General features: G+C 45.7%; 1 protein-coding gene across 3 annotated transcripts in view; it reads left to right on the top strand.

Moving 5' to 3' along the window:
• LOC144499943 (autophagy-related protein 16-1-like) overlaps positions 1–15,081 on the top strand; it is a 109,207-nt gene that overhangs the window by 59,653 nt on the left and 34,473 nt on the right. For all 3 annotated transcript variants that reach the window (XM_078222659.1, XM_078222657.1, XM_078222658.1), the window contains 2 exons: positions 456–561; positions 7,748–7,818. In XM_078222659.1, the coding sequence (XP_078078785.1) occupies positions 456–561; positions 7,748–7,818 (177 nt within the window). The remainder of the gene's footprint in view (positions 1–455; positions 562–7,747; positions 7,819–15,081) is intronic.

Genomic DNA, 15,081 nt, shown 5'->3' with positions numbered 1-15,081 from the left:
AGCATCCTAGTAAATCTAGTAATTGAATTCAAATTCCACCATCTGCCGTGGCGGGATTCGAACCCGGGTCCCCAGAACATTAGCCGAGTTTCTAGATTAATAGTCTAGCAATAATGCCACTAGGCCATCACCTCCCCAATCATGCTAATTGATTAGCCCCCTTTTAATCTGTCATGCAATTTGCTGTGATCATTTGAAATTTGGTATTTTTGTGTTTGTCCTGATGAGTGCATCTTTGAAAACATGTATCTCTTTACAGAAATGTTCTAGTTCTGAGCCTTTTATTTTCTGTTACCTCTCTATGATCTTCTTCCCAAATTATATCATCTGTGCTTTGGATTGTGTCTGTCACTGGTCCCCGCAGTCTGCCTGTGTCTTCCTGAAGTCTGTTACTACCCAAATTCAAGACAAAACAATCATTTCTGAATCTTTGTTTTTTTTGCTCTTTCCCCCAGGAAGTCCACGATGGCGAGGTTAATGCTGTCAAGTTTTCTCCAAACTCCAAAGTGTTGGCCACAGGAGGCAGTGATCGGAGAGTGAGGCTCTGGGATGTGGTTGGAGGTGAGAACAACGGGAACTCCCCCTGGGTAACAAACAGAGTGTGAAATAAACCAGTCACTGAAGTAACACTGGGGACAAGCAAAATGAAGAAAAAGAGTTGGAATCCGAGTACATCGAAAGAACTGGGAGTAGGAGCGGCTCAAATGTGTGGGAGTGTGTTTGTATATGGTTATGTGTGTATGTGTTTGTGAGTGATGTGTGTATGAGTACATGTATATGTGAGAGAGTGTATGTATGATTGTGTGTGTGTGATTGCTTGTTTGTGTGTGTGTATGACTGTGTGTGTGCATGTGAGAGTGTGTATGATTAAGTGCGTTTGTGTGTGTGTATGATTTTGCATGTTTTCGTGTGTGTTATGTTGAGAGCATGTGTATGATGTGTGTGCATTTTTTGTATGATTTTGCATGTGAGAGTGTGTATGTTACTTTTATCTTAATGTGGAGATGCCGGCGTTGGACTGGGGTAAGCACAGTAAGAAGTCTCACAACACAGGTTAAAGTCCAACAGGTTTATTTGGTAGCAAATACCATAAGCTTTCGGAGCGCTGCTCCTTCGTCAGATGGAGTGGATATCTGTCAAGTTTCGATATCCACTCCATCTGACGAAGGAGCTGTGCTCCGAAAGCTTATGGTATTTGCTACCAAATAAACCTGTTGGACTTTAACCTGGTGTTGTGAGACTTCTTACTTTTATCTTATGCAGCAGCCTTTTGTACGGCACCTTGTCAAATGCCTTTTGGAAATCCAGATACACCACACCCACCGGTTCCCCGTTGTCCACCGCGCTCATAATGTCCTCAAAGAATTCCACTAAATGAGTTAAACATGACCTGCCCTTCATGAACCCATGCTGCGTCTTCCCAATGGGACAATTTCTATCCAGATGTATCGCTATTTCTTCCTTGATGATAGCTAGGGTGTAGAGAAAGATCAGTTTAATATAAGTCCATTCAAACGTCTGATGGCAGCAGGGAAGAAGCTGTTCTTGAGTTGGTTGGTACGTGACCTCAAACTTTTGTATCTTTTTCCCGATGGAAGAAGGTGGAAGAGAGAATGTCCGGGGTGCGTGGGGTCCTTAATTATCCTGGCTGCTTTTCCGAGGCAGCGGGAAGTGTAGACAGAGTCAATGGATGGGAGGCTGGTTTGAGAGACGGACTGGGCTATTACATGTGTATGTGTTTGTGAGTGATGTGTATATGAGTACATGCGTGTGTGAGAGAGTGTATGTATGATTGTGTATGTGCTGAGAGTGTGCGTATGATTGCATGTGTGTGTGTATGACTGCGTGTGTGCATGTGAGAGTGTGTATGATTATGTGTGTTTGTGTGTGTGTGTGTATATGATTTTGTATGTTTGTGGTAATGTGTGTGTGATTGCGAGTGTGTGTATGATGTTCACAACCCTTGGTAGTCTCTTGTGGTCTTGGACAGAGCAGGAGCCGTACCTGTGATAGATCTGGAAAGGATGCTTTCTGTGGTGCATCCGTAACAATTGGTGAGAGTCGTTGCGGGCATGCCAAAATTTCCTTAGCTTCCTGGGAAAATAGAGGTGTTGGTGGGCTTTTACAGGATGCAATATGACGTATGTCTGCCTCCCACATGCCCAGTGTCCCAGCAGTCCCTCTTTACATGTGCCCTAGGTGCTTAATTAAACAATGCCCTTCAGCTGTGCATCTTAACAATATAATTAACATATCATTACCATTCTAGCCTCTTCAGCCAGTGAGTACAATGTCTATGCTATCAAACCCAGTAAGAATTTTATACATTACAATGAGATCACCTCTCAGTATTCTAAACTCTTTGGAATGTGACCCATTTACCCTATGAGAGGGCAGCCCTCCCCGTCCCTGGAATAAATCAACAGAAACTTTGTTGGACCCTCTCTGAGACAAGAACACAACAGCAGCGAGTTCTCAACCAGATTAGAAATTACTTTCCCCAGCGAGCTTGCAACAATGAAGACTTCTCCCTTTTTATTTAATGAACAATCTACTTAAGAAGTCAATTAACGGATGGAGTTCAGGGCTCGAATTCCCCGCGGGACGTGGCTTTTATTGTGCTGTCAGGGTCATGGATGTGGGATGTAATCTTTGTGGAATTATTTCTTTCATTACTTCGGGGAACCAGGGACAGATTGCACAGAATCTATCTTCTTGGCAGCTTTGTGTCTGGCTGAACTATTCCTCTTGTGGGGAGAGTGGGTGGCAATTCTCTGATAGAAGAGCTTTTCCAAGGTCCGGGTGAGGTATGCAGTCTGGGCACGAAGTTTGCAAACTGTTTACAGCACAGATACAGGCCGATGTGTTTTAATAGACATCTAGGGGCTTAGCTTTAGGCAAAGGGGCTAAATGGGTGTTACAATAACCATCAGCCCTTGACATTCAATAGTATTACCATCACTGAATCCCCCAGCATCAACATCCTGGGGTTTACTATTGACCAGGAAATGAACTGGACTGGACCAGAGCAGCACGGTGGCACAGTGGTTAGCACTGTTGCCTCACAGCGCCAGGGACCCAGGTTCAATTCCGGCCTTGGGTCACTGTCTATGCGGAGTCTGCACGTTCTCCTTGTGTCTGCATGGGTTTCGTCCGGGTGCTCCGGTTTCCTCCCACAGTCCGAAAGACGTACTGGTTAAGTGCATTGGCCATGTTAAATTGCCCCTTAGTGTCAGGGGGACTTGCAGGGTAAATATATGCGGTGATGGAGAACAGATGGGATTGTTGTCAGTGCAGGCTCGATGGGCTGAATGGCCTCCTCCTGCACCGTAGGGATTCTATGATATAATTACTGTGGCTACTAGAGCAGGTCAGACGCTGGGAATCCTGCAGTGAGTAACTCACCTGACTCCCCAAAGCATGTCCGCCATCTACAAAGCACAAGTCAGGAGTGTGATGAAATACTCTCCACTTGCCTGGATGAGCGCAGCTCCAGCAACACTCGACCTGCAGGTCGAGGAATCTGGTATTGATTGGATGTTGTCATGCTTAAGCAATATGAACTTCTGAGCCATAAGTATAAACTTGTGACGTGTAAATCTGAAATGGGCACTCTTCCTGTGAAACAAAATGGAGTTGTAAGGCCAGGTGACCATTTCTTTCCTGCCAAGACCCCAAGTTCATCTTCAGGTCTAGAAAAGTCTCAACGAAGTCATAGGGCGGCACGGTGGTTAGCACTGCTGCCTCACAGCACCAGGGACCCAGGTTCGATTCCGGCTTGAGTCACTCTCTGTGCGGAGACTGCACATTCTCCCCATGTCTGTGTGGGTTTCCTCTGGGTGCTCCGGTTTCCTCCCACGGTCCGAAAGACGTGCTGGTTAGGTGCACTGGCCATGCTAAATTCTCCCTCAGTGTACCCGAACAGGCGCTGGAGTGTGGCGACTAGGGGATTTTCACAGTAACTTCATTGCAGTGTTAATGTAAGCCTACTTGTGACAGTAATGAATAAACTTGAAAATGCAAATGAACTTTCTCAACATATCTTTAAGAAGTCATTAAAATGTAAACTCCACTTCCTGTGATTAATAGCTGCACTTCTCCAAATAATTCATAAGAGACGTGCTTTTCATCTTGCACTCATCAGGACAGTTGCAGGAATGCCAAATTTCAAAGGGAATAACAATGTACATTGCATGAGAAACAAAGTGCTGATTTGTTGGCAAGTGGGCTCCAGGAATAGTTACCCCATGATTTTAAATTCAAAAAGACAAGATGATTGTGATTGTTTAAAACATAGCATGGTAAATGCACCAGGGAACCGTGTCCTCCAAACCTTTGATCAATCGAATAGACACAATGCCAGGACAAGTTCCCTTTGACTTTGAGGAACACAAAGGTTCATGCTGTTTGACACAACTGAACTTATCCTTGACTAAGCAAGGAAGTAAAGACAACATAAAGACAAGAACTAAGGCACACCATATTGCAAAGGCCAGTGACAGGCTGGAAGATTGGGAAACTTTTAAAGATCAGCAAAGGGTCACTAAAAAATAAAAAGAGTGGAGGTAAATTGAGGTAAATTGTGAAAGAAAACTAGCACCAAATATTAAAAAATGGATGGTAAAAGCTTCTACAAGTGTATAAAAGGGAAGAGAGTAGCTAAAGTGAATATTGGTCCCTTAGAGGATGAGACCAGGAGTTAATAACGGGGAACATGGAAATGGTGGAGATGTTATAATAATATTTTGCCTCAGTTTTCACACGAGAACCATCCCAATAGTAACAGGTAATCCAGAGGTAATAGAAAGGGAGGAACTTAGAACTAGCATAATCAGTAGATTTCGGAAAAAAACAAAGTTTACTTATTAGTGTCACAAGTAGGCTTACATTAATACTGCAATGAAGTTACTGTGAAAATCCCCTAGGGAATAGGGAAATAGTAGTCAACAAACTATTGGAATTGAAGGCAGACAGGTCTTCAGGGCCTGATGACCTACATCCTAGGGTATTAAAGGAAGTGGCAGTGGAGATAGTGGATCCATTGGTTAGAATATTCCAAAATTCCCTGGATGCGGGAAAGATCCCAGTGGATTGGAAAAATGCTAATGTAACGCCCTTATTCAAAAAGGGAGGAAGGCAGAAAGTAGGAAACTACAGACCAGTTAGTTTAACATCTCTTGTTGGGAAATTGTTAGAATCCATTACTAAGGAAGTAGTAACGGGATATTTGGGAAGTCAAAACGCAATCCATCAAAGTCATCATGGTTTTATGAAGGGAAAATCATGTTTGACTAATTTGCTGGAGTTCTCCGAAGATGTAACAAGCTAAGTGGCTAACGGAGATCCTGTAGATGTAGTATAAAAGCAAATTACTGCAGATGCTGGAATGTGAAACCAAAAAAGAAAACGCTGGAAAATCTCAGCCGGTCTGGCAGCATCTGTAAGGAGAGAAAAGAGCTGACGTTTCGAGTCCAGATGACCCTTTGTAATATATCTGGCTAGATTTCAGGAAGGTGTTTGATAAGATGCTGAAAAGGTTAATACACAAGGTAAGATCACATGGGGTTAGGGGTGATTTATTAGCTTGGGTAGAAGACTGGCTAACTGACAGAAGGCAGAGAGTGGGGATAAATGGGTCTTTTTCTGGTTGCAAGATGTAAATAGTGTCACAGGGTTCAGTCCTCGGGCCCCAACTATTTACAATCCATATTAATGACTGGGATATAGGGATAGAATGTACTATAGCAGAATTTGCAGATGACACTAAAGTAGGTGGGAGAGCAAGAAGCAATGAGGAAATAAGAAATTTACAGATGGATATGGATGGACCAGGTGAGTGGGCCAACATGTGGCAGATGGAGTTTAATGTGGATAAGTGTGAGGTTATCCATACCGATCGGAGAAACGGAAAGGCAACTTGTTATCTAAATCTAAATGAGGAGAAACTTCAGAGTGCTTCAGTGCAGAGGGATCTGGGTGTCCTTGTGCATGTGTCGCAGAAAACTAGTATGCAGGTACAGCATGTCATAAAGAAAGCAAATGGGATTGAGGCATTTATCGTTGAAGGAATGGAGTATAAAAGTAAGGGAGTATTGCTGCAACTATACAAGGTATTGGTGAGGCCGCACCTGGAGTATTGTGCACAGTTTTGGTCCCTTTATTTGAGGAAGGGTGTAATGACATGAGAGGCAGTTCACGAGATTGATTCCAGAGATGAGGGGTCTGTCGTCTGAAGAGAGATTGAACAGTTCACTCCCTGGAGTTTAGAAGAATGAGAGGAGATCTAATTGAGGTGTAGAATCATAGAAACCCTACAGCACAGAAAGAGGCCATTCGGCCCATCGAGTCTGCACCGACCACAATCCCACCCAGGCCCTACCCCCATATCCCTACATATTTTACCCACTAATCCCTCTAACCTACGCATCTCAGGACACTAAGGGGCAATTTTAGCACGGCCAATCAACCTAACCCGCACATCTTTGGACTGTGGGAGGAAACCAGAGCACCCGGAGGAAACCCACGCAGACACGAGGAGAATGTGCAAACTCCACACAGACAGTGACCCAAGCCGGGAATCGAACCCAGGTCCCTGGAGCTGTGAAGCAGCAGTGCTAACCACTGTGCTACCGTGCCGCCCAGATGCTACAGGGGACTGACGAGGTAGATGTAGAGAGGATGTTTCCTCTTGTAGGACAATCTGGAACAAGAGGTAATAGTTTTAGGAGAAGGGGTAGCAGATTTAAAACAGAGATGATGGTCTGGAGTGCTCTGGTTGGCTCACAATGGCTCAGGGAATGAGGGGGAGGGGGGGTGCGGGCTCTCAGACGCAGCTCTGGAGGTCGTTATGGAGGAGAACGGGTTTCCTGCCCTTATTGCCCTCCTCACCCTCCTGTCCCTCCCTCTGCACCAGCTGCTGGGACTGTGTAATCTGGGCTCATCACCTCTTGTTTCTAGTCCAGTTCAAGGGGAAACTACAGCAAGGTTCCTTGGACCCAGTACATGGGGAGGAGGCAGATTCTCATACTTTGTCCATTCCCGCCAGACTGCCAGCAGGATTGGAGAATTTGGCGCCCAGCCAAACTCCATTCACTGCGGCGGGACTGGAGAACACCAGCTGCGGACGAGGTCTGAGGTTTCTGGCGCTGGTGTCTCATGTCAGTTAGAGGTACAAAACATATACTGTCTGTTGGTGAAGACCTGGGACGGTACAATGGCACGGTGGGTTAGCACTGCTGCCTCACAGCGCCAGGGACCCGGGTTCGATTCCCGGCTTGGGTCACTGTCCGTGTGGAGTCTGCAAGTTCTCCCTGTGTCTGTGTGGGTTTCCTCCGGGTGCTCCGGTTTCCTCCCACAGTCCAAGGATGTGCAAATTAGGTTGATGGGCCATGCTAAATTGCCCCTTAGCATTAGGGGGACTAGCAGGGTAAATAGATGGGGTTGGGGGGATAGGGCAGACTTGATGGGCCACATGGCCTCCTTCTGCACTGTAGGGATTCTTGATTCCATGATTCATCCCCAGAATAACCGAACCCTCTCCACCTCTCTCCCTGTGTTAATATCCCCGGACTTGGCCCAGTTCTGTTTGCTGGTCGCTCAGCTGGGAGTGTGACTCTGTTAAAGGTGCTATATAAATGCAAGTTGTTTTATTTTTTGGTGTCAGAATGGATGTTTGCTCTGTTGATTTGATGATGAGTGGCGGGGTTTTGATTCCTGCTCATCCTGTGTGTCCACTTCCCTCCATCAGGAATGCTGCAGAAACAGAAAATCCTGGAGGGAAGCAACGATGGAGTGACCAGCATTGAGTTCGACCCCTCGGTGAGTGAAGAGGATTTGGGAACACAGGCGGGTCGGATAATGGTGTAGGTGACGGTGTGCCCAAACATGGATTGTGGGCTCTTGGCCCCTCCCCCTACCCTCTCCAAACTGACACCTGATGCTCTGTTGGAGAGTCAGTTAGGCTCGATGGGCCGAATTGGGTCCATTCATTTGTTCGAACAGATGAGGGGACGACACTTGGGACGAGTTTTAAAAATAGCTTTCTTTATTGAACAGAACTTGAAAGATTAACATAACAGAAGCAGAAAAGCAAGCTTGGAGACTGTCTTCTCAGCCTGGCCCTGTACTGAACTTTAACACACTGAACTGGATCTCGGGGGGGAAAAAAACTGAAAACACACACGCTAAAATCCAAACTATATTTTAACCCTTATCTTGTTATTGGAAATGTTTTTCGCAATTTGTCTCCGTCTTAGAAAAACAATCCTTGCAGCTGCTGTTATGAAAAACTTGTTTGCCTGCAGTGTGTACCCTTCAGGAATGCAGTCAATTTCTAGCTAACCTTTAGCCTTCTGATTCTACATGCAGTCAAGTCAGCAGAGTTAGTTACACAGGCAGAAATACCTTAAACTGAAGTATTTACATAGACTGAAGCAAACCAGGCTAAGTATACACAGGATCCCACAGCTGGATAGCCTCCTTCTGCACTGTAGGGATTCTATGATTCCGTGGTATATGTAATATTCACTGTATACATTGAGTGTGAGTCTTATAGCTGTCCTGAGTCAAGGACACCAGCCTCAACTCTCCTTCCGACTGCAGCCCGGATACTCTGATGTGTTTGTCTTTGACAATAATTTAATTCAGATATCCCAAAGCACATTTCCTATTGTTCCAATGTCCGATTAAAAGTCTATTTATTAGTCACAAGTAGGCTTATATTAACACTGCAATGAAGTTACTGTGAAAATCCCCTAGTCCCCACACTCTAGCGCCTGTTCGGGTACACTGAGGGAGAATTTAGCACGGCCAATGCAACTAACCAGCACCTCTTTCGGACTGTGGGAGGAAACCGGAGCACCCAGAGGAAACCCACGCAGACACGGGGAGAATGTACAAACTCCACACAGACAGTGACCCAAGCCGGGAATGGAACCTGGGTCCCTGGTGCTGTGAGGCAGCAGTGCTGACCACTGTGCCACCGTGATTCCCCCTAAAGTATTGGTACCCTCTCCAACTGGAAGATTTATGGAATATAAATTTCAAACCCGTGCGCATGTTTCGACTTCGCGATCAGAAGGACAAAAACCAAGAGGCGGCCGGGCAGCAAGGGGTTAATTCGGACATCTAGCCCAAACAGTGACTCATCCAAAGGGTCTGGACATTTTGGGAGAGACCATTGGTAACTTCATTGCAGTGTTAATGTAAGCCTACTTGTAACACTAACAAATAAACTTTAAAACTCTAAACTTTAATCTAGAACTAGGGGGCACAGTTTCAATATACGGGGTCTCCCATTTAAGACGGAGATGAGGAGGAATTTCTTCCCTCCGACTGATTAGTGTTTGGAATTCTCTCCCTCAGAGAGCAGTGGGGGCGGCGGGTCACTGAGTTAGACAGAGTTCTTGATTGAGGGAGTTGAGAGTTATGGGGAACAGACAGGAAAATGACGATAAGGTAACAATCCGATCAGTCACGATCTTATTGCATGGTAGAACAGGCCTGAGGGGCCGAGCGGCCTCCTCCTGCTCCTATTTGTTACGATCTTAAGTTAGCCTTCTGCCAAGTACTGAAGTGTAGGGAGAATGTCTGGGGCTCTCTCATTGGGAAACAGTTTGTCAAATGGAGAAGAGGCAGTTATTGCATTGGAGAGGGATAGGGCCGTACGGCAGGGCAAGGTTTACAATTGGGGGAGGGGTAATTATGATGCGATTAGGCAAGAATTAGGGGGCATAAGTTGGGAACAGAAACTGTCAGAGAAAGGAACTAATGAAAAGTGGAACTTTTTCAAGGAACAAATACTGGATGTCCTTGATAGGTATGTTCCTGTCAGGCAGGGAGGAAATGGCCGAGTGAGGGAACCATGGTTCACAAAAGAGGTGGAATGTCTTGTGAAAAGGAAGAGGGAAGCTTATGTAGGGATGAGGAAACAAGGTTCAGATGGCTCGATTGAGGGTTACAAGTTAGCAAGGAATGAGCTGAAAAAGGGGCTTAGGAGAGCTAGGAGGGGACAGGAGAAGTCCTTGGCGGGTCGGATCAAGGATAACCCCAAGGCTTTTTACTCTTATGTGAGGAATAAAAGAATGACCAGGGTGAGGTTAGGGCCGGTCAAGGACAGTAGTGGGAACTTGTGTATGGAGTCAGTAGAGATAGGCGAGGTGATGAATGAATACTTTTCTTCAGTGTTCACCAAGGAGAGGGGCCATGTTTTTGAGGAAGAGAAGGTGTTACAGGCTAATAGGCTGGAGGAAATAGATGTTCGGAGGGAGGATGTCTTGGCAGTTTTGAATAAACTGAAGGTCGATAAGTCCCCTGGGCCTGATGAAATGTATCCTAGGATTCTTTGGGAGGCAAGGGATGAGATTGCAGAGCCTTTGGCGTTGATCTTTGGGTCCTCGCTGTCCACGGGGATGGTGCCAGAGGACTGGAGAATGGCGAATGTTGTTCCTCTGTTTAAGAAAGGGAATAGAAATGACCCTGGTAATTATAGACCGGTTAGTCTTACTTCGGTGGTTGGTAAATTGATGGAAAGGGTCCTTAGGGATGGGATTTACGACCATTTAGAAAGATGCGGATTAATCCGAGATAGTCAGCACGGATTCGTGAAGGGCAAGTCGTGCCTCACAAATTTGATAGAATTTTTTGAGGAGGTAACTAAGTGTGTTGATGAAGGTAGGGCAGTTGATGTCATATACATGGATTTTAGTAAGGCGTTTGATAAGGTCCCCCATGGTCGGCTTATGATGAAAGTGAGGAGGTGTGGGATAGAGGGAAAGTTGGCCGATTGGATAGGTAACTGGCTGTCTGACCGAAGACAGAGGGTGGTGGTCGATGGAAAATTTTCGGATTGGAGGCAGGTTGCTAGCGGTGTGCCGCAGGGATCAGTGCTTGGTCCTCTGCTCTTTGTGATTTTTATTAATGACTTAGAGGAGGGGGCTGAAGGGTGGATCAGTAAATTTGCTGATGACACCAAGATTGGTGGAGTAGTGGATGAGGTGGAGGGCTGTTGTAGGCTGCAAAGAGACATAGATAGGATGCAAAGCTGGGCTGAAAAATGGCAAATGGAGTTTAACCCTGATAAATGTGAGGTGATTCATTTTGGTAGGACAAATTTAAATGTGGATTACAGGGTCAAAGGTAGGGTTCTGAAGACTGTGGAGGAACAGAGAGATCTTGGGGTCCATATCCACAGATCTCTAAAGGTTGCCAGTCAAGTGGATAGAGCTGTGAAGAAGGCCTATAGTGTGTTAGCTTTTATTAACAGGGGGTTGGAGTTTAAGAGCCGTGGGGTTATGCTGCAACTGTACAGGACCTTGGTGAGACCACATTTGGAATATTGTGTGCAGTTCTGGTCACCTCACTATAAGAAGGATGTGGAAGCGCTGGAAAGAGTGCAGAGGAGATTTACCAGGATGCTGCCTGGTTTGGAGGGTAGGTCATATGAGGAAAGGTTGAGGGAGCTGGGGCTGTTCTCTCTGGAGCGGAGGAGGCTGAGGGGAGACTTAATAGAGGTGTATAAAATGATGAAGGGGATAGATAGAGTGAATGTTCAAAGACTATTTCCTCGGGTGGATGGAGCTATTACAAGGGGGCATAACTATAGGGTTCGTGGTGGGAGATACAGGACGGATATCATAAGAACATAAGAAATAGGAGCAGGAGTAGGCCATCTAGCCCCTCGAGCCTGCCCCGCCATTCAATAAGATCATGGCTGATCTGACGTGGATCAGTACCACTTACCCGCCTGATCCCCATAACCCTTAATTCCCTTACCGCTCAGGAATCCATCCATCCGCGCTTTAAACATATTCAGCGAGGTAGCCTCCACCACCTCAGTGGGCAGAGAATTCCAGAGATTCACCACCCTCTGGGAGAAGAAGTTCCTCCTCAACTCTGTCTTAAACCGACCCCCCTTTATTTTGAGGCTGTGTCCTCTAGTTTTAACTTCCTTACTAAGTGGAAAGAATCTCTCCGCCTCCACCCTATCCAGCCCCCGCATTATCTTATAAGTCTCCATAAGATCCCCCCTCATCCTTCTAAACTCCAACGAGTACAAACCCAATCTCCTCAGCCTCTCCTCATAATCCAAACCCCTCATCTCCGGTATCAACCTGGTGAACCTTCTCTGCACTCCCTCCAATGCCAATATATCCTTCCTCATATAAGGGGACCAATACTGCACACAGTATTCCAGCTGCGGCCTCACCAATGCCCTGTACAGGTGCATCAAGACATCCCTGCTTTTATATTCTATCCCCCTCGCAATATAGGCCAACATCCCATTTGCCTTCTTGATCACCTGTTGTACCTGCAGACTGGGCTTTTGCGTCTCATGCACAAGGACCCCCAGGTCCCTTTGCACGGTAGCATGTTTTAATTTGTTTCCATTGAGATAGTAATCCCATTTGTTATTATTTCCTCCAAAGTGTATAACCTCGCATTTCTCAACGTTATACTCCATTTGCCATATCCTCGCCCACTCACTCAGCCTGTCCAAATCTCTCTGCAGATCTTCTCCGTCCTCCACACGATTCACTTTTCCACTTATCTTTGTGTCGTCTGCAAACTTCGTTACCCTACACTCCGTCCCCTCCTCCAGATCATCTATATAAATGGTAAACAGTTGCGGCCCGAGTACCGATCCCTGCGGCACGCCACTAGTTACCTTCCTCCAACCGGAAAAACACCCATTTATTCCGACTCTTTGCTTCCTGTCGGATAGCCAGTCCCCAATCCACTTTAACACACTACCCCCAACTCCGTGTGCCCTAATCTTCTTCAGCAGCCTTTTATGGGGCACCTTATCAAACGCCTTTTGGAAATCCAAAAACACCGCATCCACCGGTTCTCCTCCATCAACCGCCCTCGTCACATCTTCATAAAAATCCAACATGTTCGTCAAGCACGACTTTCCCCTCATGAATCCATGCTGCGTCTGATTGATCGAACCATTTCTATCCAGATGCCCTGCTATCTCCTCTTTAATAATGGATTCCAGCATTTTCCCTACTACAGACGTTAAGCTGACCGGCCTATAGTTACCCGCCTTTTGTCTCCTTCCTTTTTTAAACAGCGGCGTAACATTAGCCGTTTTCCAATCAACCGGCACTACCCCAGAATGCAACGAGTTTTGATAAATAATCACTAACGCATCCACTATTACCTCTGACATTTCTTTCAATACCCTGGGATGCATTCCATCCGGACCCGGGGACTTGTCCACCTTCAGTCCCATTAGTCTACCCAGCACTGCCTCTCTGGTAACATTAATCGTATTAAGTATTTCTCCTGCTGCCAACCCTCTATCGTTAATATTTGGCAAACTATTTGTGTCCTCCACCGTGAAGACCGACACAAAAAACGTATTTAAAGACTCAGCCATATCCTCATTTCCCACTATTAACTCCCCCCTCTCGTCCTCCAAGGGTCCAACATTCACTCTAGCCACTCTATTCCTTTTTATATATTTATAAAAACTTTTACTATCATTTTTTATATTAATTGCTAGCCTAGCTTCATAGTCTATCCTTCCTTTCTTTATCGCTTTCTTAGTCTCTCTTTGTTGTTTCTTAAATTTTTCCCAATCACTTGTTTCTCCACTATTTTTGGCCACTCTGTACGCAGCTGTTTTTATTTTAATACTCTCCTTTATTTCCTTCGTTATCCACGGCTGGTTCTCCCTTTTCTTACAATCCTTGTTTTTTGCGGGAATATATTTTTGCTGAGAACTGAAAAGGATCTCCTTAAAAATCCTCCACTGTTCCTCAGCTATCCTACCTGCCAGCCTGCTCTCCCAGTCTACCTTAGCCAATTCATCCCTCATCCTATCATATTTCCCTCTGTTCAAACAGAGGACACTGGTTTGAGACCAAACTTTCTCCTCTTCCATCTGAATCAGAAATTCGACCATATTGTGGTCACTAGACCCAAGAGGGTCCTTCACAATAAGATCCTTAATTCTACCTACCTCGTTACACAATACCAGATCCAAAATAGCTCGTTCCCTCGTCGGTTCCGTAACATGCTGTTCAAGGAAACTATCCCGACAGCATTCTAAAAACTCTTCCTCCATTCCACCCTTACCGACTTGAGTCTGCCAGTCAATGTGCATGTTGAAGTCCCCCATGATTATTGCCGTTCCGTTTTTACACGCATCCCTTATCTGCTTGTTTACAGCCCTCCCTACCTCAACATTATTATTTGGGGGCCTATATACCACACCTACTAGTGTCTTTCTCCCTCTACTATTCCTCATCTCTACCCATAATGATTCCACGTTTTGTTCCTCAGAGCCTATGTCATCCCTCAGTACTACCCTGATATTATCTCTTATTAATAGCGCGACCCCACCACCTTTTCCTTCCTGTCTATTCTTCCTAAACGCCTGATACCCCTGGATATTCATCTCCCAGTCCTGGTCACCTTTCAGCCACGTTTCTGTAATGGCCACTAGATCGTACCCACTTGTGCTGATTTGCACCATCAACTCATTCACCTTGTTCCGAATGCTTCGTGCATTCAGGCAAAGTGTCCTTATTCCAGCTTTTATCTGGACCCGCTTTGATGAGTCGCGAACACCGTCTCCCTCTACTCCCTTATCTAAATTACCGCCTTCATTCACTTGCACCCTCTCCTCTACCATTAATTTTGTAATTCCCCTTACCCCTGCATCCTCCCCCCCATCAATTAGTTCCTTGATCCTAGTCAACTCTTCTAGCTCCCCTCCCTCCAACCTATCTAGTTTAAATTCTCCCCAGAGAATTTAATCAGAGGTAGGTTCTTTACGAAGAGAGTGGTTGGGGTGTGGAATGGACTGCCTGCAGTGATAGTGGAGTCAGACACTTTAGAAACATTTAAGCGGTTATTGGATAGGCACATGGAGCACACCAGGATGATAGGGAGTGGGATAGCTTGATCTTGGTTTCAGATAAAGCTCGGCACAACATCGTGGGCCGAAGGGCCTGTTCTGTGCTGTACTGTTCTATGTTATGTTTCCTTGCCTGGTTTAACCAGTCTACCTGTAACACCAAGAATGTTTTAATATTTTAAAAAATTGATTCTTGGAATGGGACAGTCGCTGAA

Source organism: Mustelus asterias, chromosome 10 (genome assembly GCF_964213995.1).
Source record: "Mustelus asterias chromosome 10, sMusAst1.hap1.1, whole genome shotgun sequence".
Taxonomy (NCBI): Eukaryota; Metazoa; Chordata; class Chondrichthyes; order Carcharhiniformes; family Triakidae; genus Mustelus; species Mustelus asterias.
This window is presented reverse-complemented; position numbering and strand designations above follow the sequence as displayed.